This window comes from Centruroides vittatus, unplaced genomic scaffold, assembly GCF_030686945.1.
Source record: "Centruroides vittatus isolate TY-2023 unplaced genomic scaffold, ASM3068694v2 contig_596, whole genome shotgun sequence".
Taxonomy (NCBI): domain Eukaryota; kingdom Metazoa; phylum Arthropoda; class Arachnida; order Scorpiones; family Buthidae; genus Centruroides; species Centruroides vittatus.
In genome coordinates, this window is record NW_027122360.1 from 615,371 (window position 1) to 641,985 (window position 26,615).

The 26,615-nt window shown below is 28.1% G+C and overlaps 1 protein-coding gene across 1 annotated transcript in view; it reads right to left on the minus strand.

Annotated features, from left to right (window-relative positions):
- Window positions 1-26,615, minus strand: part of LOC136979214 (ubiquitin carboxyl-terminal hydrolase 3-like) — a 42,522-nt gene that overhangs the window by 1,297 nt on the left and 14,610 nt on the right. Inside the window, exons 2-14 of the mRNA XM_067275156.1 lie at window positions 21,767-21,827; window positions 14,176-14,262; window positions 13,941-14,024; window positions 13,415-13,496; window positions 10,512-10,606; window positions 7,543-7,656; window positions 7,317-7,430; window positions 3,740-3,963; window positions 3,582-3,662; window positions 3,178-3,296; window positions 308-427; window positions 168-241; window positions 53-93 (exon numbers count right to left, since the gene is read on the minus strand). Coding sequence (XP_067131257.1) covers window positions 53-93; window positions 168-241; window positions 308-427; window positions 3,178-3,296; window positions 3,582-3,662; window positions 3,740-3,963; window positions 7,317-7,430; window positions 7,543-7,656; window positions 10,512-10,606; window positions 13,415-13,496; window positions 13,941-14,024; window positions 14,176-14,262; window positions 21,767-21,827 — 1,296 coding nt within the window. The remainder of the gene's footprint in view (window positions 1-52; window positions 94-167; window positions 242-307; window positions 428-3,177; window positions 3,297-3,581; window positions 3,663-3,739; window positions 3,964-7,316; window positions 7,431-7,542; window positions 7,657-10,511; window positions 10,607-13,414; window positions 13,497-13,940; window positions 14,025-14,175; window positions 14,263-21,766; window positions 21,828-26,615) is intronic.

Below are 26,615 nucleotides of genomic sequence, written 5' to 3' on the forward strand. Positions count from 1 at the left end.
AGAAAAACGTCACGAAAACGGTATTCGCGAAAATAAGGACCAATAAAATTACCTTCGTGAGTTGCATAAGCGGTATAATGACCGGAACCGACCCTGGAAATAGTCGTGTGTCCGTAAGTTTAAAACATTTCTTTCACCAATAAATGAGAGAATATAAACAACGTTACCCAGAACCGTGGTGTACTATCACAGCCGCCAAATCGTACAGAGTACTGCCACCCGATGTTCCACGTGTTTCGTGCTGAACGTAATAAATTACGGATTATAAAAAATTAGCGTAAAATTAATTCTTTTAATCAAGACTTACCATATTGGAAAGCATAAATTTATTCATATCTAATCCTTTAATTGGAAATTTCACGTAAGTATCCAGCTTTGTTCTAAAGTAGGTATTCCACCGAAATCGTTTTAAATGTAGACAAAGCACCTGAAATATAACAATGAAATAGTAAACATACTTTGTCATAAACAGAAAATAAAGACTATATTATCGGCACTCTGCTCTTTTACAACTTTTACCTGGCTATAAATTCTTGTTCTAAATAGCTGTATTTGACATTTATTCACAAACGGGTGTTAATTGATATCCAATCATTTTAACACCTGTACGAGAATATCTTTTGAATGTAGACACCTTTACCTACTATAGACAGTAGGTAAGTTAAAACCAAAAGTATTCGTACAGAGGTGTGAAAATTGTTTTTATCGAAAATTAATAAAAATCTCTAAATACAAAACATAAGAAAAAGTAAAGAATTCTTAACTGATTTAAAAAATCCATTTTAATTTCTATTATATTATCAAAATGACTAGTGTTTAAAAATAACTCCTCTATGATATAAAATCAGTGATGTTGATTAGGATTATTTGTAAACTTTTTTAGCAATTTGATATGTCATACATCCAATTTCAGTTCACCCAATTAGCTTCTCTCTTATTGAAAAAGCATAGAATATAATATATCTTTACTTCCCAACCATAAAATTTCCAAAAAACAATATGCTTGTCTGTGTTAAAAATTCTTCCAAATTTAATAACAAATAATATTTACCACACTGATGTATTTGGAATGAACTAATACTTTGCATTATATTGCATTATACCATTGCTATGTTTTAAGTATTTAAAATGCACTTATAAATTTTTATGCATGTAACATGAAATTAACTGTTTTCTTTCAAAAGTGAGGTAAGAAAACCAACAAACAAAAACAGCTTATTGCTAACTGATTCGTACACCTATAAATGAAATTTCCCGTTTTTGTTTTAAGTTACGTAAATCTTTGTTATTTTGATTCCAATTCTTCGTATTAAAATCCTAATAATTGTATGTATAAAACCAGAATAAAACGGAAACGTTTATAAGAATTAAAGAATTCTCGATTACGGTCGAACCTCGATTTAGCGACGCCGTTTCTTTGCCTCCGACGACGGCACAAAATTTAATGGGAGTTAAACCGAAGTACCTCGAGTGACGATTCTCGATCTATTTTAACCCAAAAAACCTATAGAACATACCGAGGAACACCTATCCGTCTTTATCTTATCATTTTGATTATCGGCGCACGACGTAAGGACAATCTGCTGAGGGAAAAATGCTTCCCGGGAGGTCTTTTGTGGGGAAACCGGTCCCTATTTAGATGTGACAAATGTGAGAAAAACCTAGAAAACTTTACATGGGCGGACGTGAATCCGCAACTAAATACTGATGTTCGGCGGTATTATCCACTTGGCCCTTTATCTTATCCCCACTAAAGTTGGACCGAAGGTTTCTGATACCTTAATTTAAAAAAAGAAAAATACACATTAACTAGTAAATAAAGAGGTAAATCAAACATATTTGTCTTTTAAGAAGATTCAGGAATGAAGCAGCAGTGGACTGTTCACACTATCAATGGCTGAATGATTGGTGTCAAATGCCATATGTATAAATTTAGAACAACCAACAAATAATGTACTTTCATTTGATAAAACTCTTTAAATCACTTCATGGAATCTCATGGTCCTACAGGAACTCTTACATATAGTAACAAAGTGTACTAGGGTTATAAAAAGAAACCAAAAACCACAAAACCAGTTCCAGGATCAAGTCATGGCCCAAAACTGAGTTCTGACAGTGAAAAAAAAATTAATTATGTACAGAGAAAATAAATTAAATAGGTAGCATCGCTTAACTAATTTATCATTAATAGAAATAGTAATTTTATTTACACGTAAAAGTATGAAAAAGGATAGGTTAAACTCACACTTAATTTGGAATTTTTTTAATATACTTAAGTTGCATTTTATCAAAAAAAATTAAAAGAATCAATTTTAGAATCAATAAAAAAAAAGTGTCCATTTAAAATAAATATGATAATTATTAACTAATTGCAAAAAAAAAACCCCACTTAAAACAGATGAAATACAATAAATCTACATTCAAAATGCAATGAAATTTCAAACCAAAAAGTTATGTAACTTTTAATAAACAAAAAATGTATTATTTACCAAAAACAAGAACTAGAGAATAATTTTTTTGATTTTGGAAAAGAGAATTTTACTATTTCCTTTATCTATTTAATATTTTTTATTTCAATCTGTTCATATTTTGTGTTATTTTTTCTTTTAAAGAATATTCAAGGAAAACGAAAATTGAGCTTAACTTTATTTTGGTAGAACCAGGTTTGACAGTCAGTTTCCTGTTCCAAAAGTAATATTAAAATCCAGGTTAGACCCAGATTTTCAAACAGGTTTTCAACACTGGTATACACAAAAGTTTATGATTGGGGGGTTGCAGTTGTGTGATTTAGTGATAACATTGTCATTTACAATACAAAATTGTACATTTAGTAATTTAAAGATATTAAAAAGGTTCTGTATTTAATACTAAAAAGATTTCCATTAATAAGTCTTCATTGGACCTTTATGAGGGTTATGATAATTAGGAGGGCACTAGATTGAGTTTTGACCGTATAAAAATTTTGATCCATTTCACAATATATTTAGAAATTTTGAAAAATAAATGTATAATAATAAGGAAGTTTGGAAAATATTTTTCAGAGCTAAATTTCTTTTAAAAATGCTTATTTGTTTACATAATTTAAAATTACTAATCACTAATATTAAATTAAGCATTGAATTTGTTATTAAAATTGATTAATATCAATATTAACTTAAATTTTCTTGAAATGCTTACATTTGGCAAGCGTCGAATCCAAAACCTTTTAGTGGATCTTTGTTTGCCTTTGCAAGTGTGACAATGATATAATTCACTATCTGCCAATTCTTCTAATTCTGTAAAACTACTAAGACAATCTGGAAAATAAATTTTATAATTTAAAGTATAAATATGAAATTTATTGCAAGAGTCTAATAAAGTATTAGTATTCTTTTATAATGGCTTTTAATATCAAATACCAAATTAGTTGTTTTCAATAGACTCCTTATAACCTAAATTAGTTAAGATACAAATTTTAATAGGATAGAAATTTGTGAAACTTTTATATATAATTTAACTGATGTTTGTATCTAACACAATCTTGAATTATTATTCTAAATCTGGCATAATTTAATACCTACATAATGTAATCAATTTTGTACCTGATAAATGTACTAGAGATGTTTCTTCTTCTTTTAACTTTGTTTTATTCATTACTGTTTGAGGAATGTCGAGTGATAAATCTAAGAAAATATTAAAAAGAAAAAAATAAAAAAAGTGAAGTTTATTATTGTTTTTAGTATTTTGATAGAGTAAATACCTAAGAAAGGATCATGCTTCTTTGATTCTGTTCCACAAACTAAACACGTCACTTCATTTTGTAATATACCGCCAAATATTGTCGTGACAATTGTTGCTTTACCTTTTGGACCTATAAATATACTGTTGCTATGTGCAGGATATGACAATATATTCAACAATTCCATATGCAGTCTGTCTAGCATGTAACGAAGAAATTCGTGAGCATCCTGTTGCTGATACCCTCTGTCGTATAAAAATAGAAAAAGTATTTATATCTTTACAATTATCAGATAAGTTATGTTAAAGCAAACAAAGTTTTATTTAGATGATTTTAAAATCAAAGGGTCCAAAATAGTCCAAAATTTTTATTTAAAATTAATAAAGCAAATGGCTGTAATATTCAAACATCAGAGTCATGGAGTGTTGATTAAAACAATTAGATTTTTTTCAATTGTAATAACAGCAAAAAATATTTTATATAAGAAATAGTTTGATTCCTATAAATAAAATTGTTAAAAATATATTCAAAAAAAATTAAATTCGAAGAATTTAATATAATTATTTCATTTAGGTTAAAGAATTGATGGAAAATGACAAAATTGTTTCCAGAATTAGAATACTTAGCTCTTAATAAATTTACATTTGAATCTGCAATAATTAAGAAATTATAGTTACAAATCTATATATATATATATATATATATATAATCGAGATGAGTTGATGATGATGATAATAATAATAATAATTGGCCTGATTGACACAGTTAACCTTCACTACAAACAAATACAGTCACTGAGAGAGTTTTTCTATAAAAAACAAGAAACATCACAATTACATAAAGCAGTAACTCTAGCAGACTCAAATAACACACCATTAAACTTACACTCACATCATATGGACACAACACATATAAAAAGCATAGACACCATTAAGCAATCGTGGGTTCGAAAGACACTCCATGGCAGGCATCCTTATGATCTGGCCCAGGATTTTGTTGACAAAACTGCGTCAAACAGCTGGTTAGCACGGGGATGCCTCTTTGGGGAGACGGAAGGATTCGTGATCGCCATACAGGATCAGGTCATAAATATTAAAAACTACAGAAAACACATACTCAAAAGATGCAACACTCACAAATGACACATGCAGAAAATGTCACATCATGTCAGAAACTATACAACACATCACCTCTGGTTGCAAGCTCTTGGCACAGACAGATTATTTACACAGACATAATCAAGTAGCAAATATAATACATCAAGAGCTTGCAAAGAAACACAAATTAGTAGACATCCACGAACCATACTACAAATACATTCTGCAGACAGTATTGGAAAACAACACGCACAAAATGTACTACGACAGAGCCATAATCACACAAACAATTTACTACAACAGACCAGACATCACACTCACTGACAAACACAATAAAATCACATACATTATAGACATATCCATTCCAAACACTCACAATATACAAAATGCATGCACTGAAAAAATTAGCAAGTACACAGAACTTGCCCAGGAAATAAGGCATCTGTGGAGGATGAATAGGGTGCTTATTGTACCTGTTGTTCTCTCCTCTACAGGTGTCATACCACACACACTACACAAAAGCCTGGGCACGTTACAATTGAATAGAAACATATACATCACACTACAGAAGGCCACTATATTGAATACATGTCATATTGTGAGAAAATTCCTGAATACAGACACACACACTGATACACTTTAATTTCTGTTTTGGTTACTATGCCTTGACTTTGGTCTGGCATAGTACATAGCCACCGGTGTTAACCGAGTATATCTCACTTAACCCAACGTAATAATAATAATCATCATCAGTGCACAGCCCAAATGGTCAGGGGTTGAAAGTTGAAATTTGGTACACAGGGTACCAAATTTAAGTACCAAAGTGTTAAGTAACAATGATAGTGTTAAGTAACAATGGAAGTGTTAAGTAACAATGGAGAACAAGAGAAAGCGACGTGAAAGATTTACGGGCGCTGGAGAAAAAATAAATAAAAAAGAAAAAGAGTAATATGTTAGAACATATTCAATTTTCAAATTTAAACAGATTAGTCGGTTTTTCTCCACCTTTCTTCTTTAGAACATTCGAACAATATAATCAGAACATGTGAAAATCAAACAATATTAGAACATTCGATTTTCAAATTTGACCTGTCTTTAGAAATACTTAGTTTGTTGATGAAATTACTCTTTTTCTTTTGTGACTATAACGTAATAATCTCAATCTTCACTATTGTTACTTTTGCCTGAGCAACGCCGGGTCTACCTGCTAGTTCAAATATAAATGGATGATGTAGCAATTTCTATATACCATTAGTTCAAATGAGATTTATTTATTAAATATCATATTTTATGGCATATAAGATGCAAATTTTGTTCATTAAAAAAACCCTGCATTTCAAATGTAAGTTGCTGTCTTCCTTAAGGCTTTCCAAGCCTTAAGGATTCCCAAGATAGCCTACCGTAGGCTAAAGGTAACTTCTATCTAGACCACTCTTGAATAAAAATGTTATCGTTTAATTAAACACATTATTTATTATTATTAGCTATAATTAAGCAGCTTTTTCATGTATTCAAGTTGAATATTTAAATGGTAAATATGTCATTTACCATTGACTTCTATTAAACTCTTCTTTTATCCTGATAAGTAAAAGTGTGCATGATAATTTCACTTTTTCAACACCAGAATACAGTAAAAAATTTTAGAAATAAGTGCCAAAGGTGTAAGAGATGGCTAAAATATACTAAACACTAAATATTATGTGCTGAAATGGAAGTCTGCATCTTTTATGCCATAAGATATAGTATTGCTAATGTTAATAATTTCATCTTAAAACAACTATGAATTTCTTGAGAAAATCTTTGTTTTAATTTGTTTAATTGTTCAAAAAAAATCTGTTTCATTCACTTTTGTTTTTACTTGTCTTTGTGACTAGATGTTCTTTTGTATTCCTTGAATGTATACATTATAATTCTTAGAATGTACTTCTAATAATTATAATCTTTCATAATTTGTTTTTGATTGTTTTATATTTTTAAAACTTAAATGTAATGAATTTAAAATGCATTTTAGTGAAAATTATAGTACTTATTGAAAATGTTTATACAAATGTTTGAGGAAAATTGCTCTTGAAATGAAGTTTTTTTTTAACTTACATACTGTACATATATATAACATAAAATATAGACTATCTTTCTTTACTATCTTATATTTTAACAATTAATTTGTTAAAATATTGTAGCTGATAATGGCTTGAAGACAACTAAAAACATTTCTACAAAAAATAAATATTCATTTACTTTAATCCAAAATTGTCTTCGTACATTCAGATTTCATAGCGATTAAAGACAAAAATATATATTTCATGCAGACATATGTATCTATCACAACATAACAATTTATTTGTAAAATTTCCAGATAAAATAAAATAGTTTATATTTTAAAATGCGGTAATTAGGTTGAAAGATTCAGAGTTTAGAAATTAATGTTAACCTATTAAACTGATTTACATATTGTTATGGTTATTATAGGGCAAATCAAAAGTGAAAAACTCATTTCTTACCTAAATCTAGGAACAACTTTCCAAATTACAGCAAACAGCGATTCGGGAGAAATTGCTGTCTTGCTTCCTTGCCATAAAGATATTAACGTTTTTCTCAATTCTTCTGCTAATAATCTGTAAATAGGATAAAATATTATATGATTTATTAATAAATTACTATTTTATAAATTATTGACAAAACAAAAATTTCCATGTCAATATTTTCCAAATTAATATCCTTATTTACATTTCGTCACCTCCATTACACTTCCGCGCATGATTATTTTTCCGACCATTTTTGTGCACTTTTGGCTCAAGAGATGGCAGCTGTTTGAAGTAGCAAGAAAATTGCTGTATGTTGCTAGATTATTAAAGAAAACAGATTAATAATTTATATTAACTTTATCTATAAATTATAATTTACTTGATTAAATCTATATATCCAAAATAACATTGGACAATTTTTATTTAGAATTTCATAATAATAATAATAATTTATAAGCCAAATTTTACTTTATATTTTGTTTGCCTTAAATTTTCTGTTTAACTGTGTAGTAAAATATGTTAAATAAAATAATCCAAAAAGCAACAAAATAATAGAAAAGCAAATTATTGCTATTTATTAAAATAGCAGTATTTTTTTTAATCATTTATTTTTATAGCAAGTATGCATTTAGTACATGTTGAAGAGCATACAAATTTTTGTTTACATTTTATTTTATAAAGTCAGATAACTGCATTTGAATATGATTAACATCACAAATTTCATCTTGTACTTAAGTAAATAATGCATTGAAAAAAAATTGCAAATATAACAACATAAATTTCATGACAGTCAAACTATGCATTTAAAATGTGATCTTTTAAAAATATTCACATTTTAAATATACAATCTGATTCCAACAACTTCAGTAAAATGACTTTTCTACAATAAATGTAGATCATTTAGAAGAAAAGATGCATTTCATGCATGCATTGTTATAAGCTCTTAAACTGTTTTGCAATTTTTACAATAAAATTATTGGTATTTTTAAACTAACCAGAAAGTATAAAATAAGTTTCTCATTAATTTATGAATTTTTTGTGGATTTCTAATGCAAAAAATTTTTTACAATATTTCCCTTAAAAATAAATGAGAGATGCATTTTTAAGATGCAAATTAAAAAGTCAAATAATAGAATAGGCAGAATCAATTAAATTAATAGTTTTGCATGTGAAAACCAAATAATTTTTTTCCCAAATTACCCTTTATATATTCCTTTATTTGCATTAAATGCAATTATTTAAAAATTAAATATAGTATCTACAATATTTAATACAGGATAAATCAATGAACATCAATAGATAAAAAATATGGAGTGCTATTAATGCATAAAAATATTTGAAAAAATTGCTCTTCATGATGTCAAGTTTAAACTGAATCAATAAATACTAAATTTTAAGAAAAATTTAAGAATAATATATATATTTAAAAAGTGAATAAATATAGATTTCAAATTATATTCAGAAATTAAAACAGAGTAAAATTTAGTTGTGTACATTTAAAAAACTGATCAAGTTTTGTTTGTTTCTTGTTTTTTTTTCTTTTTATACTGTACAGCAGGGGTGGCCAACTTTTGTGCACATAAGATCTACTTTTTATCGTAAAAATGTGTCGCGATCGACTTGTTGTCATAGGCATAGTCTAAGTGGGGGGGGAAGTGTGAAATACATACTATGTTTATACACTGTTTCAGTACGAAGTGCACTCATTGCTTATGAGTCGAGTCATAACTGCATGCATACAGTTGAGTTCAATTACAAATATAATACATTAAGTCAAGACATCGCTAGCGATTGACCAAAATTGGCATGGCGATCGACCGGTCGATCGCGATCGACTTGTTGGCCACCCCTGCTGTACAGCACATAATGTCAGTTGTTTCCTTCTGCTGCACATATAAGAAATAGACTATGTAGGTAACAAACATATATTTTTCTATTAGGGCTAAAATACAATAGTAGTTTTAATAGCTGTTCGTTGATAATCCATGTTTCTAACCTTACTTATTTTTCATTTTTACTTACAGTAATAAGAGCATTAGTATCCCCACAAGAGAACATTCCCCCCCCCTGATTGCACTTGCATCAATCACATCCACAGAGCAACTATGCTTTTTTACCATAACAAATAATTTTTAGTCTGGAGTGTGAAGCTAGAGATATACATGTTTTAATTGTATTATTATATTGATTAATTATTACATTATTGTTGAAAAATCTATAAATTTGTAAGATGTAATTTCATTTAATAATTTTGTTTGAGACTTTCAAAAATGTTCTACTGAATACTGCTACTTTTTGTGGTTTGTATGTTAGTTTTCATCTTAACGGTTAAATAATAAAAAATTCAGATATCTCAAATGATCCCTTTGTTTTCTGGTAGTTGCAATGTGTACATGCAGCATTCCACATTATTTACTTCATAATTATTGTGTGTTTATTAAAACAGACTTCCTTCAAGCAGAATTCCATAGTTTTCCTACCAACACTACCTACTGGGAAACTGCTAAGCAAATATCATGCTATATATTCACTTTTACAGAGAAATCACTTTTGTCATCCTAAATAGATCTGATTGCATGTGTGTGCCAAAATGCCAGTCATGTGAAAGAATAGAGAGAAAGAAAAGATTACCTCATATTGACAGAAAATAGTAAAAACATAAAAAAACCACGCAATTTTTATTTTGTTGGTAAAATTGGTTCACATTACAGAACATGGAAAGCAAAAATTTTCAGTGTTGGACTGGTAAGGCAATTTTCTAAATGGGAAAATTTATCAGAAACAGAATTATGTTATGTATTATTTCCTTTGCTTTTTGCATCTTCTGGCAATTTACTATCAATTTGAACTAAGCTGAAGTGAATAGATAATTTGCTTTTTCATTTCTTTAAATTTTTTCATTTGAAAGTGAATAATGTATAGGAGAAAAAAAGTGCTCTAGGGCACTGAAAAATATGACAAGTAGAAAATCATAACTGAAGTGTTTTTAAAATGGAGAAAGTACCATCAGAAAATATTTAATGTATAACTGTGATAAGTGTACAACTGAGAAATGTATAAATAAAGTTCAACTGTATCTGAAATCGATAAAAACTTTTTAAAATATATATTTAATTCTTAGAAACTACATTACATAAATTAAATAAAACTTTTAAAGATAGATAAATTTACCTTAATGACTGCAAAACAGCATTCATAAAGCATGTGTTACCTAGATTTCTTAAACCAGAAATTCGAGTTTTACAGTAACTTTTGTTCCCATTTCCCTTAAAAGAAATCAATACATTATGTAATCCTTTATAGCTCAAAAATTTGATACATCTATTCTACAGTAATAAATAAAATTTCAAATATATTTTTAAAAAAATTTAAATAAATTATATATATCTTAAAAATTAATTCAGTAATGAATGAACTTTCTGATTATCAAAATAGTTACTTAGAGATATTTACTTATAACTTTCAAATGCTTGTTTTAATAAAACTAATGTTGTACTACATATAAAACATTTCAAAATTATAAAAAATTCTGTCATTAATTTCACCTTAAAAGGAAGTACGATGCCACTGTAGTTGATGTATTACAGTGTATCATTTTATAGGACTATACTTTGCAGTTTCTTTGTCTAATAATATATGAAAATAATTAAATGTTCTAAAGGAAAATTGTTTTCTTTTTATGTAAATATAATTACAGTGTTTATCCTAAATACTTGAAAGTTATATAACACAAAATGTCAAGTGTCATTGTCACCATACTTGCTATATTATAAAAATGTTTTAACATACTGTAATACCTCCATACAAATTAGTTTTGTTTTCTAATATGAATGAGTCCAAAATAACCTTCAACACTGCCAATTTCTTAAAAATGAGTGACAATGGAAATAGAAATGTACTTATAAAATTTTAAAACAACAGACAATGCAAAAGTTATATCTGACATAATTCCAAAAGAAAAAACTTAGTTAAAAAATACATAGAGACTAAAATGTCTTCATTTCTCACAAAGTATTTTTTAATGTGGAAAAATTGTCAGCCATCTTTCAATAGTAAAAACTTTGGTCAGGTGACATCAAATTCACCTGTCTGCTAACTTAATGAAGCATTTTCACATTGCTTTTAATTATCATAGCCATGCATTGATTCAATCAGCAAATCAATGTAACAAATGAAAAAGCAACTTACAGGTGTGCTATAATTAGCTTTTTTTATATAACCTTGCTAATTAATATAATTCTAGCATTTATATGCTCAACCAAATGATAAAAATTTCAAATTCCATGAAACAGACATTATGGATAAATTTTTTTATCAATATAAAATATGTTTGAACAAAAATATTACATTACTTGGGAAATCAAGATTACAATTGATGTAGTGTAGTATATTAATATTTTCTGTTGTTTCTCTTTGATAAATCTAACATATCCTAAATTTTGTCAATAAATTTTGCAGAAAAACAGATACTTGTAATCACATAGTATCACAATAATGCATTAAAATTTGGATGGTTTCCTATTTTAAGTTAATTTATTTTGTAAAAACATTTCAGACTATCATATATATTGACATTAATAAGTAAGTGGTGAAATTCAGTGTTATGTATGTCAAAAAAATGCATTAAAAAGTTAAAAGCTTTGTTTACAGTATATCAATTTTTGTTGCAACATATTAGCTAAATAAATAAAAGCAGTTTAAAAATAACATTAACTACTAACTACAGATATCCTTTATTTTAATAGTATAATTAAAAAATTCATAAAAAGTTAAAAACAAAACATTTTTTTTTTAAATCATGCTTTAATTATAAAAAAGTCACTTCACAATTAACCACTCTGCAGTGACCAACATATATATATCCAGCAAGGGGGATCGTGTGGCAGTGGTGAGAGACATATATATCCATTAAATTCTTTTGGGGAAATTGCCAAAAACTACCGCAAAAAAAAAATTCACATAAAAATGAATTATGTAACAATAAAAAAAGACTTTTCTTTTCTAGACATAACTGTTTACAAAATCTTTTTCTGAAATGGTAACAAGAAAAAACACATGAAAAAATACTTTAAAATTTCCCACGTTTATTTTCCACTACTTTGGGATAGCACCATACATGATTATCCCACTGTTGAAAGGTTAAAGTATTTAAAAATTGATCTATATTGTATTGGTAATCAAATGAAAGTACAACTTGTGAAAAGTAACATAAAAAGTTTGACAATGATGAAAGTTGGAACTGGCAGTGTAAACTCACAATATCACTAAGTCTCATTTTGTTTGACTCAAACAACTTTTGTTGAATATTCAATATAATGTAATATAAAATGATAATAATATGCAATATTCACACTAAGAACTTCATTATACATTAAGGTTTTTGCTTTATGTGAGAATAATATATATAATAAATGATTAATTAATCAATCCTAGTGTCATAAAACTTACTGTTAAGTTAGAAAATCATGTTTCTCCAGTTTCTGAAATTCCCAAGACTGCATCTATGCAGATGCAAGAAGAGAAAAAACAGGTGAAAGAGAACTTCGGGAATTAGGATTTCACACTCACAATTCCATTTATGCAGAAAAGGGAAGCAAAGTTCTTGCACAAAATGCATGAAAAATGCAAGAGTCCCTCATCCTTGAAGTTCAACCTGTCGAACTGTCACATATTTTTCTCTCCTCTCCCAAGTTGATAGACATGCAATATTTTGGCAGCCTTGCAAATGCTAATTGCCGTGGTAAATTTTTCTCAAGTAATATACTTCATGTAGTATAATAAAATTTTGCTCCGTATATTCAGAAATAACAGAGTAAAAATGTTATTCATTATAACAAATACAAATGAAATGTTTTAAATGCAATTTCATATTTTTCTATTAATTGTAAATAGTTGCGTAAGTGTTTAGGCAATCACCAGTGACTACTTGAGGTGGAACACAAATTTACATGAAATTTCATTTTATATGGAACCCCTGCATAAAGCAAGACTATACTATATATAATTACAGAATATACTGTTATTAATACAATATTTTTGTAATTTGTACTACTGTAAAGTTAAAAAATGCTAACTTTTTTGCTTTTCTTCCTTCTAGCATTTTCTGTTCCACTGCTTACATTATTTTGTCTCTTCAGTCTTTTCTGGGAATCTAAACTATAAAGAAAATAAATCAAAATTAAAAAAAACAAATTATTATTAAAAAAATTGTTAATTTTCAATAAACAGAGGATAATCTTGAAAAATGTTTTATTTATCTAAAGAATAAATAAATAAAATATTTTCAAAATAAACTATTTTGTATAATTTTTATCTTGAATGGTTGGAATTTTCTGTTTACTGCATTATACAAGTAAACAACATTAATAAATAATATTCAATAAGCAAAATTTTAAATGAGTAATTTGCAAGTCAAACAGATCTTTTAAAAATTACAAAGTGCGCATATATATTTATTACGCAATAATTCAAAAATATATTGGTTGATACATCTGCATTAAATACGTATCAAGGCATTTTAACTTGTAAACGGTGAAGAATTTTTCAAAAATAGTAAATATAAATTATAAAACTGATAATATGAAATTACTTATATCATACTTATTAAATTCCTGCAATCTTTCTCTTAGCTGATCTAATCCACCAGATTTGGTATCATTCACAACGAAATCATCACAGACATAACTAAAAAAAAGTATACATTGATTATAATAAAGAATTTGAATGAATAATAAAAATCACAATACTAATTAAATAGAAGGATTAATTATCCTTGTGTAATTTATATAATATACCCTATTATATTTTTTTTATTATAAACTTAGAATTTACTTACCAATAAGCAGCATAATTGATACAATCCATGCATACCATATGTTCTTCATTTGCCTCATGGTGGGCTTTTGCATGACCATTTACATACCTATTGAATTTAAATTGCTTATATTAATAATGATTGTTACAGAAATGGTATAAATTATAATTAAATTTATTACTTTTAATCTTCCAAAACTGTAGTAACTTGGTAAATAAAGTTTATTTTTGAAATATTTTGTATAACAAACATTTCAGCTCCAATTCAATCTGTAGTTTTGTAAATACCAAATAATAATTAAACTTACTGATGTAACTTCTTATAAATGTCAATTTTTCTTTGTTTTATTTTTTAAAGTAAAGTTAGGATTTTGGATATCATAATACAATGACAAATGCTGAATGATACAAATAATTATAATAAAATCACCATGTATGAAAACAATCATTCAGATGAAAGTTAGGTTAACCACAATAATCAAGCATTCGAAAATTTTAACAAATGTACAGGTACATAAAATATGAAATAACAAAATTAAAGCAAAAAAGATAATATAAGCCGAATCTTCCAAAATAAATTCTACCATTTTAATTATTGTAATTATGTTAATTATTATCAGAGTAGTATTTGATATACACCAATCAATAGAATAACAGTGACAACAGAATTTGAGTTTCAGTTGCATGTGTACCATGTGACACAAGTGCTTGCACTTAACTGTCATGTGCAAATATAAAACTTAGATGGTTTTCTAATGTTTTAAATGTCCATTACAACATTCACAGATAATAATTAATGCAATTGCAATAATTTAAAATGATAGAAATACAGGATCTTCCAAAAAGATTGCTAAGAATTCTTAGTCACCGGATAATTTTTGAACAATTCCTTGTTTATATATACAATAAAATTAAATGAATATAACTTAAAAAGAGAACAAGTTAATTTATAAAAATCTAGGTATTAAATTTATCATGTAATTAAATTGTATACTTAAATATAAATTTATTATATTAATTTAATTATAATTATACTAAAAATCATTTGTAACAATCATTAAGTAGATTATTTTTTTAAATATTTTCAGAATTTAACTATATTAGTTATTTTTACTATTTAATAGTAAAATATTCAAAATACAGAAATAAAACAGTATAATTACAAACTGTTTCATTTTAAATCTTGCTCATATCAAGGAATAAATAAAAATGAAACATTCATTGAAAGAAACTGTTCAAGCAGTCTTTATCCCATAATGGCTAGAAACATACTTAGAAATTTTTTCTCCAATTTTCTTTATTAATAATGAAAATACAATTTATATAACAATATTTAGTATATATAAATTTATCTATAAAAATATACAAAAAATTTTTTTTAACATTCTTACTTTTCAAATATATTAATCACTTATAATCAAAATATATAAGATTACATGTGCTGACTGACTGATTGATTCATTATCGCTCAGAGCAAACCGCTGAACTTAGAGGTGAAATTTGGTACACAGTTAGGGTACGTCATGAAAATGCACACTAAGAAGGGATTTTTGGAAATTCGCCCGCGGGGGGAGAGGATTAAGGTTTAACCTGAAGAACGGCTTCTACTGTACTATTTTAGATGCAATTTTTTGTTTTTGATAGTAATAACTTAATTTCCAAATCATCCAAATCGTTTGACCAAGCAACACTGGGCTCATTTGCTAGTTAAATATAAAAGATTATAGTCCTTTTAACATATTTGAACATGTAAATTTAAATACAAAGCTGAATACAAAGAGATACACTCAAACCAGTTTTTGTGCAATTTTTTATTTGTGCGATTTGTTTTGTGTGATTTTTTGTGTGCGGTATATGAATTTCAATCAAATTGATATACTGCACAAAAATAATTGCACAAAACACATTGCACATATAAAAAAAATCACACAAAAAAAGGTTTGAGTGTACTATATATCATGAAGCTATACAAAGTTTTTTTAAATTGCTTGGTTATACTTTTTTAGCACACCAGTGGCCAATTGTTCCCTGAACACTGGAAGTTTGATTGTGGGTTCACGCCTTGCCCGGATGGGCTGGCCACGTGGAGTTTTCCGCGTTTACTCCACTCCATAATGCCTGAATAGGGGTCAATTACCCTTAAAAAGATCTCCTAGACTTGGGCACCCCCTAGGCAGATCACCCAAGTGTCAATTATTTTACACAACTTGTTAATGTATTAAAACATTGTCATATGAATTGATTAATTATTTTTATTGTTTACTTGTTAATACTACTGTAACTGGCTTGATGTTAATATTTAATGATTTTGACCCAAAATTGATCCCCCTTTGTAACAAGGTTTCCATATTACAAATAAAGATTATGATGATAATAAAATTATTAATTACAAAAAAATTAATTTTTATAAAAAAATAACAATCATCAATTCTTCAAATTTTTTTTCTTTAAAATCAAGCCAAAACAAAATTGCCTATTTATTCAATGGCATCCATATTTTGTTAGTAGTTTGTATATATTATGGCTTAACCCCATGAATCAGATAAGGCTACAATTAACAGCATTTATTTACATATTTCCACATATGGAATAGTTAATATATAATTATTAACAGATCCTAAGTGTCAGCTCAGAAATTAGAATTGTTGCACTTTTCCATTGAAGCAGGCCATGATATATGTTTACATGGTCCATTGAGGACAATGTTATTTACCAGAGCTCTGGACCATAATAGTTCTACTAACAGAGACTAAATGCCCTTAAGGAAAATAATAATGCACAGTGCGAGGTCCCAAAAATGGGTTGAAATTAAATATTTATATTAGAACATTTTTTAAATAAAACTAGAAAAACAACCTCCATTGTTAAAACCAATCAAAGATCGGATCAGTTGTGCTAGTCATATGAAACCGAGACAAAAATATATATATATATTATTGATGTAAAACATGATGCAATAAATGTAAATGAGTGTCCTCCAGTAGAGATGGGCCTTTGACAAGGTGCTCGTATACAAGCAATTAGAACATAGAAAAATTTTGGAAGAGGGGAAAAGGTTAATTATAAAAGGGGTATACCATGTCAAGTCATTAAAATTTTAAGACGTCATACACTGGATAACAATGGGGTAAAATGAGTGCAAGTTCAAAGTCCCATCAACACCTTCCGTCCAGAGTTAGTAGATGTCGTTGAGTAAATTCTCCGAAGCAAACCTTCTCGAAACCCGAACAGGTCTCATCTTTTGCTTAGGGATAATTGTGGAACCAATCAGAACAGACAAAAAAAGGGGAGAACGGAGATTGATAATCCCTGATCATGCTTGGCAAGAAGCACTCGGCAAGTCGACACTCAGTGAAGTTGGAAGCAAAAAGACACTGTGTGTCAACACACGGAAGACTGAGTTTCCCCTTGTGCCCATCCAGAAAGCCGTGCCACTGATGTCAACTGACGAATTTCCTCACCTGCTGCTGCCCCAGGGCCCAATCTTCGAGTGACCTAGAAAAACATCCTCGACATTTAGAGCTTTCAAACATTCAACTGTTTAAAAAACCTTGTTTCGTAGTGTAAGTTTACTTTATATTAAAATAAACAGGTTTTTGTAAGATACTTGTCATCTTTGTGTGTGGGTGTGGCAGAGGAGACAAACGACCCTAGATCATCCTGATGAAGAATTAACAATCCTCCCCTAAAAGTCAGCAAACTTACAACAGCTATATTTGCATTTTGATTACATACACTAGCACTAGTAAACATCATTATGATCATTAAATCAAAATTATGACCATACAAATATTTTGGGTCAGAACACAATAATCCTTTTTAATAGTCCTCACAATAATCCTTTTTAATAGAACACACTAATCCTTTTTTTCGTCGGTTTTAAGTTGTTACCATCTGTCTCTGGTTGGACTATTAAAAAGGATTATTGTGTTCTGACCCAAAATATTTGTATGGTCGTAATTTTGATTTAATCAACAAATTTATCCTTGGAATTTTATTATTAATCATTATGATCATGTTTGTTTGTTTGGTTATGGCAACAACACTTGGGCAATCTGCCTAAGGAGGGATGCCTTTTGGAAGGTCTTTTAAAGGGAAACTGGCCCCTATTTAGGCATTACAGACATGGAGTGAAACTGGAAAACTCCTGTCCGAGCGAGGTGCAAACCCACAACCAAACTCCCAGTGTTCAGGGTACAAAGACCGCTTGGCCACTGTTGGGCCCCTACTATGATCATGTGTTTGTTGGTTTGTGACATGTGATTTATCATCGCAGTGATAAAATTTTCATTTGGCAATGTTTGCACTATGTAGAAAAACTCTCTGGCATCAATGCTTGAATGATGTCAAGGATCAGGAGGGAAATTCTGCTTTGGTGTAATGTTGAAGTTGTAAATTAAAAAAAATTGTTTATTAGGAATAATCCTTGAGATTTTCCAGTTTTCCAGGTCACTTGCCACCTCATATAGGTAACAATCAAACATTATCACATTAAATTTAAAAATCTTAAAACATCACTTGCTAATAACAAAATGATTAATATGATTATTAACAAACAGATGCCTTTTATGCAGTAATATATGTAGTTTGTATGCCATACCATAAACATTACATTTACAATATAACATACAACAACAAAGAAATCAGTGAGGAAAAAAAAAGAAATAAATTTCTATGCATTTAACGAATTTCTCCAATTCTTCTGTAAATTGAACAACTATTGTTAATGACATTACAAAAGTATATTTAGATTTCTGTTCTATAGGGTATTGGTAAACCACTGTAATGCCTCTATCAGTGCCAACAACATTCAAGATACAAATGTTTTTTCACAAATGGTGCTTTTTCAAAACGTCTACATGTGATTCTGAAATTCTGCCAATGGTATTTTGATGAGGAACTTCAGACTTTTTCCACACATTGTTTTGCCAAAATTGTTGTAATGATGTAAAAATCAATTTTCCTTAAGCTCTGTGAAGTTTAGGTATTAAAACCAAACTATGTTCTACCAAGAAAATGTTAACTGAAAAGATGTTCTGTGAGGTATGCCTAAGAAACACAAATCAATGTATAAAATAGCAAGTCATGTTATATTAACTGCAGTCATTAAATAATTTCATTGATCTGTAAAAAACATTTAATCAACTTCTACGATATAATATTCATTTTAACGAAATTAAAAATCATAATAAATTTGACACTTTTCTATTTCAGATTTATAAATTTAATTTTATAAAGTCCTGAATCTTGAGCTGTTTTTCCAGAGATTGAAGATAAGACAAATTTCGAAACTTCATAAACTCTAATTGCAAGTTTTTAACTTGACACTTAAGGATAGCATAATACATTGTAAATAGTTACTCTCAACTCATTATGTAATTTTATTATTAAACTTGTTTTTTAAGCAACTAGTTCACAAGATTCTCTTACTATATTATCATCTTTGCTAAAAATAAAATTATTGTCAAAAAATTTCAAGAATAGCTAAAATACACAGATATATATATATTTTTTTACAATATTTTTGAAAATTATCATCCTAAGCTTCAATATACATTTTCCAATGATTTTGACAATTCAAAAAAAATTTAAAAACTCAGTTTCTTTCATGGATTGCAAAATTTCAATTTATGGCATGGTTTATGGAAAGCACAAAAACTTGCTTTGTAATGGCTTGTTTAATGATTGTTTTCAGAAACCAATTAAGTAACAAAAGTGAGATCTATTGTATTTCAAAAATTAATATTTAATTAAAAGATACTGTGGTTCATTTGCTTCATAATACTATCATTCATTTATTAACTTTCCATGCCATGTAGCCATCTATAACGTCCCAATTTCACTAACAGTAACTTTTAGAAATAACTTGTCACAAAAGTTTCTTCCATATGCTCTGGAATGGTTTGCTAAGTTTTCTTCTTTGAATAGTAAATTTATCAGTTATGCACAATAACGGTAAGTTTAAACAATTCAAACAATCACGAACAGATGAAAGAAAGAACAAATATGTTCTTACCAAAATAAACAATGCATAACCCTATAGTTGAATTAATTAATGATTAATTATTAATGTAGCACAAAAGTAGCCCAACAATTTCAGCAAGGTCGTTTAGCTTAATAATTAATTGCTTATGCATTGCTATTTTAATGATTAGAATGATACCATAAATGAGATCATAAACTATTCAAAAATTTCCAAAAGCTGGTTATAGTAAGTAAGAAATAACACTAAATATACCAACCTTCAAAATATACCAGCAAATATAATTTAATATAAATATGCTATGCCAAATGTTTTTGATCCGAATTGGATTTACTTCAGGTCAAAATGTTTGATAGAATTAGAATGCAAAAGAACCAATTTATATTTTAACTGTAACAGTTAAATACAAGAACAAGTATATAAAAATCACGCCTAGATGATAAAATTAACATTAAAATTAAAATAAAAATTAACAAATATATTTGTTTGTTACAAATCCTGAATTAATTGATTATTTATTTCTTATTAATGTTATTGGAATTGTCAAAAAAAAGACTGCCACGCATGCTAGATGTTTGCCTCCTCTTTAAAATTGACACATTTCCCTTTAGTTTGGCTTTAAAAGTTCAAAAGCTTCTAAAATTTTGATTTGATCGGTGTGAAGGGTGCATCAAATGAGACTGGCTTTCTGTAGTTTAGCTTTCATGTCAGTTTCAGAAGGGTATATTTATCTATTACAGCAGTTTTAAAATTTAAATTCCTTCTGCATTCTATCAAACATTTTGACCTGAAGCAAATCCAATTTAGATCAAAAACATTTGTGATAAAATCTTTATATTAAATTATATTTTCTGGTATATTTTGAAGGTTTTGTTGGTGTTATTGTTAGTTAAAAACTATTCATTATATGGTACAGCTAATTCTTATCAATTAACTGATTAAATTATATACTACTTGCTTCAAGTTCTTATTAATAACAAATCCTCAAATCAACACTGCAATAATGGTAAATAGACTTAAAAACTGCACAAACAGATTTATCTTTAATATTTATGGCTTCTTCAAATATATTTTAAATGAATTTAAAACATCAGATATTTTTCTGACTGTTTTACAAGTATCATTATGTTGATAAAGCATTAAAATAGCTAAAGATTAAAAAGAAATGGGCTTTTAAAAAAGAAAAATATTTACTTTACATCAAAATATTGTTATCTTGAATCTATCATTTCTATTCAATGTTCATTGATAAAATGAATCTTGTTGTTAATGTCAATGATTATAACAATTTAATACTATCACTATTGAATTTACAAATTTTACAATTCTAAGATTTCATGTAAACAAAATAGAAGAATCAATAAATGCTCATTATAACTTTAGAGAAGACAAATGTTAGCATTTACAGTATCATGCATTGTTGTGTTTTATTTTGTTATCTATGCATTGTTTTTTTTATTGCTATTCATGCTAATACAGTATAAAAGAATCTTTCAGTAAAAACTGTTTCACTAATTAAGTAAAGTTTTCAGACAACTATGATTAATTTTCCCACTATGTTCATTTTTCTTAAACAATATTAACTGATATATTCATAAATTTGTATAATATAACAAAAAAATTATACTACCTTCCACAATTTACTATTCCACACTGAACACACATCCAAGGGCTTTTTTTTATTTTGCATTCTGAAAAGAAATGTTTTATAAATTAAATAATTCGATATTTCATTAAAGCTATAACTAGATAAGATTTACAATAAAAACTGATTTAAATGTACTGTAATTCAATTTAACTCTGTGAAGAGAATACATAAATACATATAGATATATAACTATAATTTAAAGATTATAGAATACTACTTGAATATTAAATACAGTGGGTGATCGGTTAACGAACATAATCTTTGTTTGCTATCCAAATTGTTCGTTAACCAATTATCAGTTTAACATAGGTTTTTATGGGAATTTGATTAATTCGTTCTGGAGACCCCAAAAAATAAAAAATTTATACTTTCTTACTACAATAAATTTTAAAAAACTGAGTACGAATTGCATAGTTAATCGGAACTTTAAAAAACATTCTATTCTACTAGCTGTTAGTTCGATATCATCAATACCTGAGAATGTCTATTACATATAGATGAAAACATTCGTAGCAAGAATTTTTTCTGTTTGGATATGAACTGGTGATGGTTTATTTGGTGAGTGGTCTTTCTTACTACATTTATTTATATGTAATAATAAAAATACATATATACAAAGTCTTGCATTTTTTTTATTAGTCATGTTTTTTCTGTTTGTGGGGGTTGAAAAATCTGTCTAATATCAATTGCTTTTCTCTCTTCTTCAGGATTTTTCAGAAGTAATTAATAGCATTGTAATTGTACAGATCCCTAAACCTATTAACCTCAACCTGGTTTGGATGCCATTCTAAGACCGTTGTTCTGACAGCTTCCCACTTTTTCAAAAAGATCTTTAATAGCAGCTATTGGTTTTAATCCTCTTTTTCAGAAGAAAACACATCTTGCTGAGTTTCTTGGTGTTCTTCGTTCGAGAGTTCTTGGCGTTCTTCTGTCATCAGATCCATTTCAGGTTCCGTTACGAGTTCTTCAATGTTCTTTATTTCTTAGATGTGATTTTTGTTACTCCTTTAGCTGCTTGAGTCTTCTTGATTATACTGTATCTTTCTTAGATAAGATTCAACTGTGCCCTATTGTAGATTTGTTCAAGCCCATACTGCCCAGCAACATCAGACATCTTCTGCCCACTCTCTACCTTTGCTATTATACTCTCACCTTTTGAAAATAAAAACCGACGCAAAACTTAACGAGTGCCCGCTCGACAGTATCGCGAATACTATAAAAGAATTGTTTCTGTCAGAAAAATAAAGGCTGGAATTACAAGGGAGTATTTCAAAGTTCGGAGGAATACTATCTGTTCAGTATATACTGGGTTGAGCGTCGATGTCTCCCGCATTCCGAAAAGATTTGAATTGTTGCCCGAAGACAATGGAAGACCAAGAGGTATACATTATTTTACATCGCTTCTTCTTGTGTTTGTTCTATGAGGTGTTCGTTGTGTGAATGTAAAAATCTTTCGTGAAAGTGTTTGCTATCCGATTTGTTCGTAGTCCGAACTGTTTGTTAACCGATCACCCACTATATTCTAATGTATGACATTAACTCAGTTCTAGAGAATGCCAATGAATAAACTTCATAAAAGCTGAAACATGAAATAAACACACTTAAAAATAGTAATTATATTAATGATGAAATTTTTACTGATATCAATCTTGGTATGCTTGCTGGCCATAATTAAGAAAATAAGAATTCTCTAAATGTCTTTTGTATCTATCTCAGAAATAAGACAATAAACCTTAAAATATAAAATAATGACTCAGCATATAACTGATGTATGTATATCCATTTTTTGATGAAAAATGAGATCATAATTGTTACCTAGTTCAATCTTGATTGTGTAAATCATTTCAATGTAACATATAAAATATCTCAAAGACTTCACATTTAAAACTATCAAACCAATGCTTAAAAACCAAACAACATATAGATAACTCATCCAAAATCTCTGCATATCAACAAGAATCAAATCAGTTTACATTAATAGAACAAATATCTTCCTTTCCTTACTAGTAACAGTTATCAAATATTACTACTGAAATCTATATATATAAGAAGTATGAATTTCTACAATAATTATAACATTTATGATCTCCATATTATAAATTTTTAATAGTATTGATTATTAAATTTATAAACTAAGTAATTTGCTAGTAGATACATAGCCAAACAATATATATATAGGGCATCAAGTTTTTGATATGATTAAGTTTTTTCTTTAATATTTTATTTTATATAAATTAGGCCTAGATTATCATATGAATAAGTTTCTAGTTTTTTTCTTTGTTGATACCAATGTACTATATCTGTTCCCATTATTAAGAAACTATAACTTGATTTTGATGCTGAAGCATATAGCTTTCCACCTAGTTATCACACCATTCCCAAGAGATAGGAATAATTAATATCAAAGACTAATTTCAGGATGGTATATATTACATTTTTAAAAAACCTAAAATTATATAAAATATATACTTTCATACAAGATTTAATCTTATTTCATAATAATGATAGTGTATGTTTAATATAACAACTAAATTATAAGTTAAATCATATCTTTTATTCCTGCTGTTCTAAAGACAATTTTAAAATTTTTCAAAATTTTCATTAGAACACTAACATTTTTGAAATAATTTAATTTGTAATATCATTTTTTGTTTCTGTTTTTTCTCTGTGGGTACTAAGAAAACCTTTTTCAATACTGTGGGTTTGATCACACCCACAATGGGGACAGGCAAATGGTAAGAAACAGAGCCCAATGTATACGGGACAGACTGCTCATGAAAAATTATTGGAGGTTTTTTGTCTGTCTGGATTTGTTCTTGAGTCCCCAGAGCAGTAGGCAGACGTCTTGACCACTTCAGTCATCTGTCCACCTGTGTATCGCATTCAAAACTTCAACTTTTATTGCAGTATTTGTCAACATAAACCATTTTGCTGTAATTTATCATTCTTTGAATGCAGCTAAATGGTAATGAGTGTATTAAATGTTTTTTTTAAATTTTTGAAGCAATAATACAAAATTAGTTAAATTTTTCGTTTTTTTTCAAATATGAAAATATAACTGACATTACAGAAGTGTAATAGTAGGGAGAATAAAAACTCTGGCTCTGCCATATACCTATAAATAAATGACCAGCGTAAGTATATTTCTCATTATTAGGAATTATTTTGCCATCAAAGAAAAGTTTTTTCATATTATTTATCCAATTCTTTTAATTACATGAAAATTTTATTGAAAACACAATTTATTACTTTGATAAATTCTTCAGTTATAATATTTTTCCTTAGTTATGAAATTTTCCCTTATAAATATAATTTTATTTAAGTAACATATGAAAAACTAAATATTTAGTTTTTGTATCATATTCATTTTCTTAATTTGTTGAAGTTTTGAGTTTTCTTAAAGTTTTGGGTTAAAAATATGATTATATAAATAGAAAAATGGAATCCTATTAGGAGAGCATGGGCATAATATGTAAGAGTTTTCATATAAAACATCACATTCCATTAAATAAATGTAAAGCAGTAACTGATTTATCGGGCTATAAATAATATTATATGTACAACTAAATAATTTGACATATCTGATGGCAAGAACTTCCAGTTAAATAATATAAAAAAATAACAATGTCAGAATACCAGATGGTCATAATTAAAGTACTCCTATTCAATGCTGTCTAAAGATATTCAACAGTCCAAATGCAACTAAATTTGTTATGGTAACATTTTAGGACATGTAAAAGATACACAGTAGAGCATCGATTATCTGAATAGTGATCAACCAAAACATCGGTTAACTGAAAGCATTTCAGTCGGCATATTGAAATTTCTGCTAGTGCTGTGGGGCAGCAATATTTGGCTGTCTTGGGCTACTCCAATATTATTTTTGTTGGTGTGTATTTTTTAACTGGCAGCACTGGCACGACCATGAGAAGGTACTTAAGGACACGCCAGTATTTGAATGAGGCTTTTTTTTTTCCATCATGAGTGGTGAGCTTTGCTTGTTTTGTGTGGTGTTTTTCTGAGGATTGTGTGTCTTGATGAACTGGAACATTTTTGATACTAGAGTAACTTCCGAAATATAATTTTTTTTTGTTTTTATATGTTTCAATATATTTATTTTGTTTGTGCAAAATAAAGAAATAATTTTTAACCATACAATAAACACGATTATTATTTTAAAAAAATTTTCGTTAGACTTAACATCGACGAAAATTCAACACGAAGCGACATGCAACGGAGAAAAATTTTAACATGGGATAGGTTAATATATTTTTCGTACATGATCAGTTATCCAAAAAATCAGTTATCTGAACAACCCAAGTCCCTGATTGTTTCGGATAATCGATGCTCTACTGTACTTATAAAAATATCATAGTGCTAAAAGTCAGCATTATGATGCTCTAACCTTAATCTGTGTGATTTTTGGTTATAGAGATATTTAAAAAGTGTGATTTATTAACGACATGCTGAAAATTTGACAGTCTTGAATAAAGCAACCAAATGCATGTGATCAGAGAGGATCAATTACAATTACAATCAGCTATTGAATATACCATAATCTTTAAATTTTACACTTTTAGAATGTAGACCACATTGAACAGTATTCTCCGCATTTTTAAGGTCTTCGTATATTGCATGAGTGTCTTATCAAAATAAGATGTTTGTTATTTGCAACACATGAGCTTTGGTACAATATTTTAAGAAGGGATAACCTTACAACAAAAGGTAGATAAGGGATTTGAAAATCATAGCATCATAAAATACATTAGGATAATATTTCATGTAGAAAGTGTACATTCAAGTCAATTACAAATAAAATTACATGTTCAAT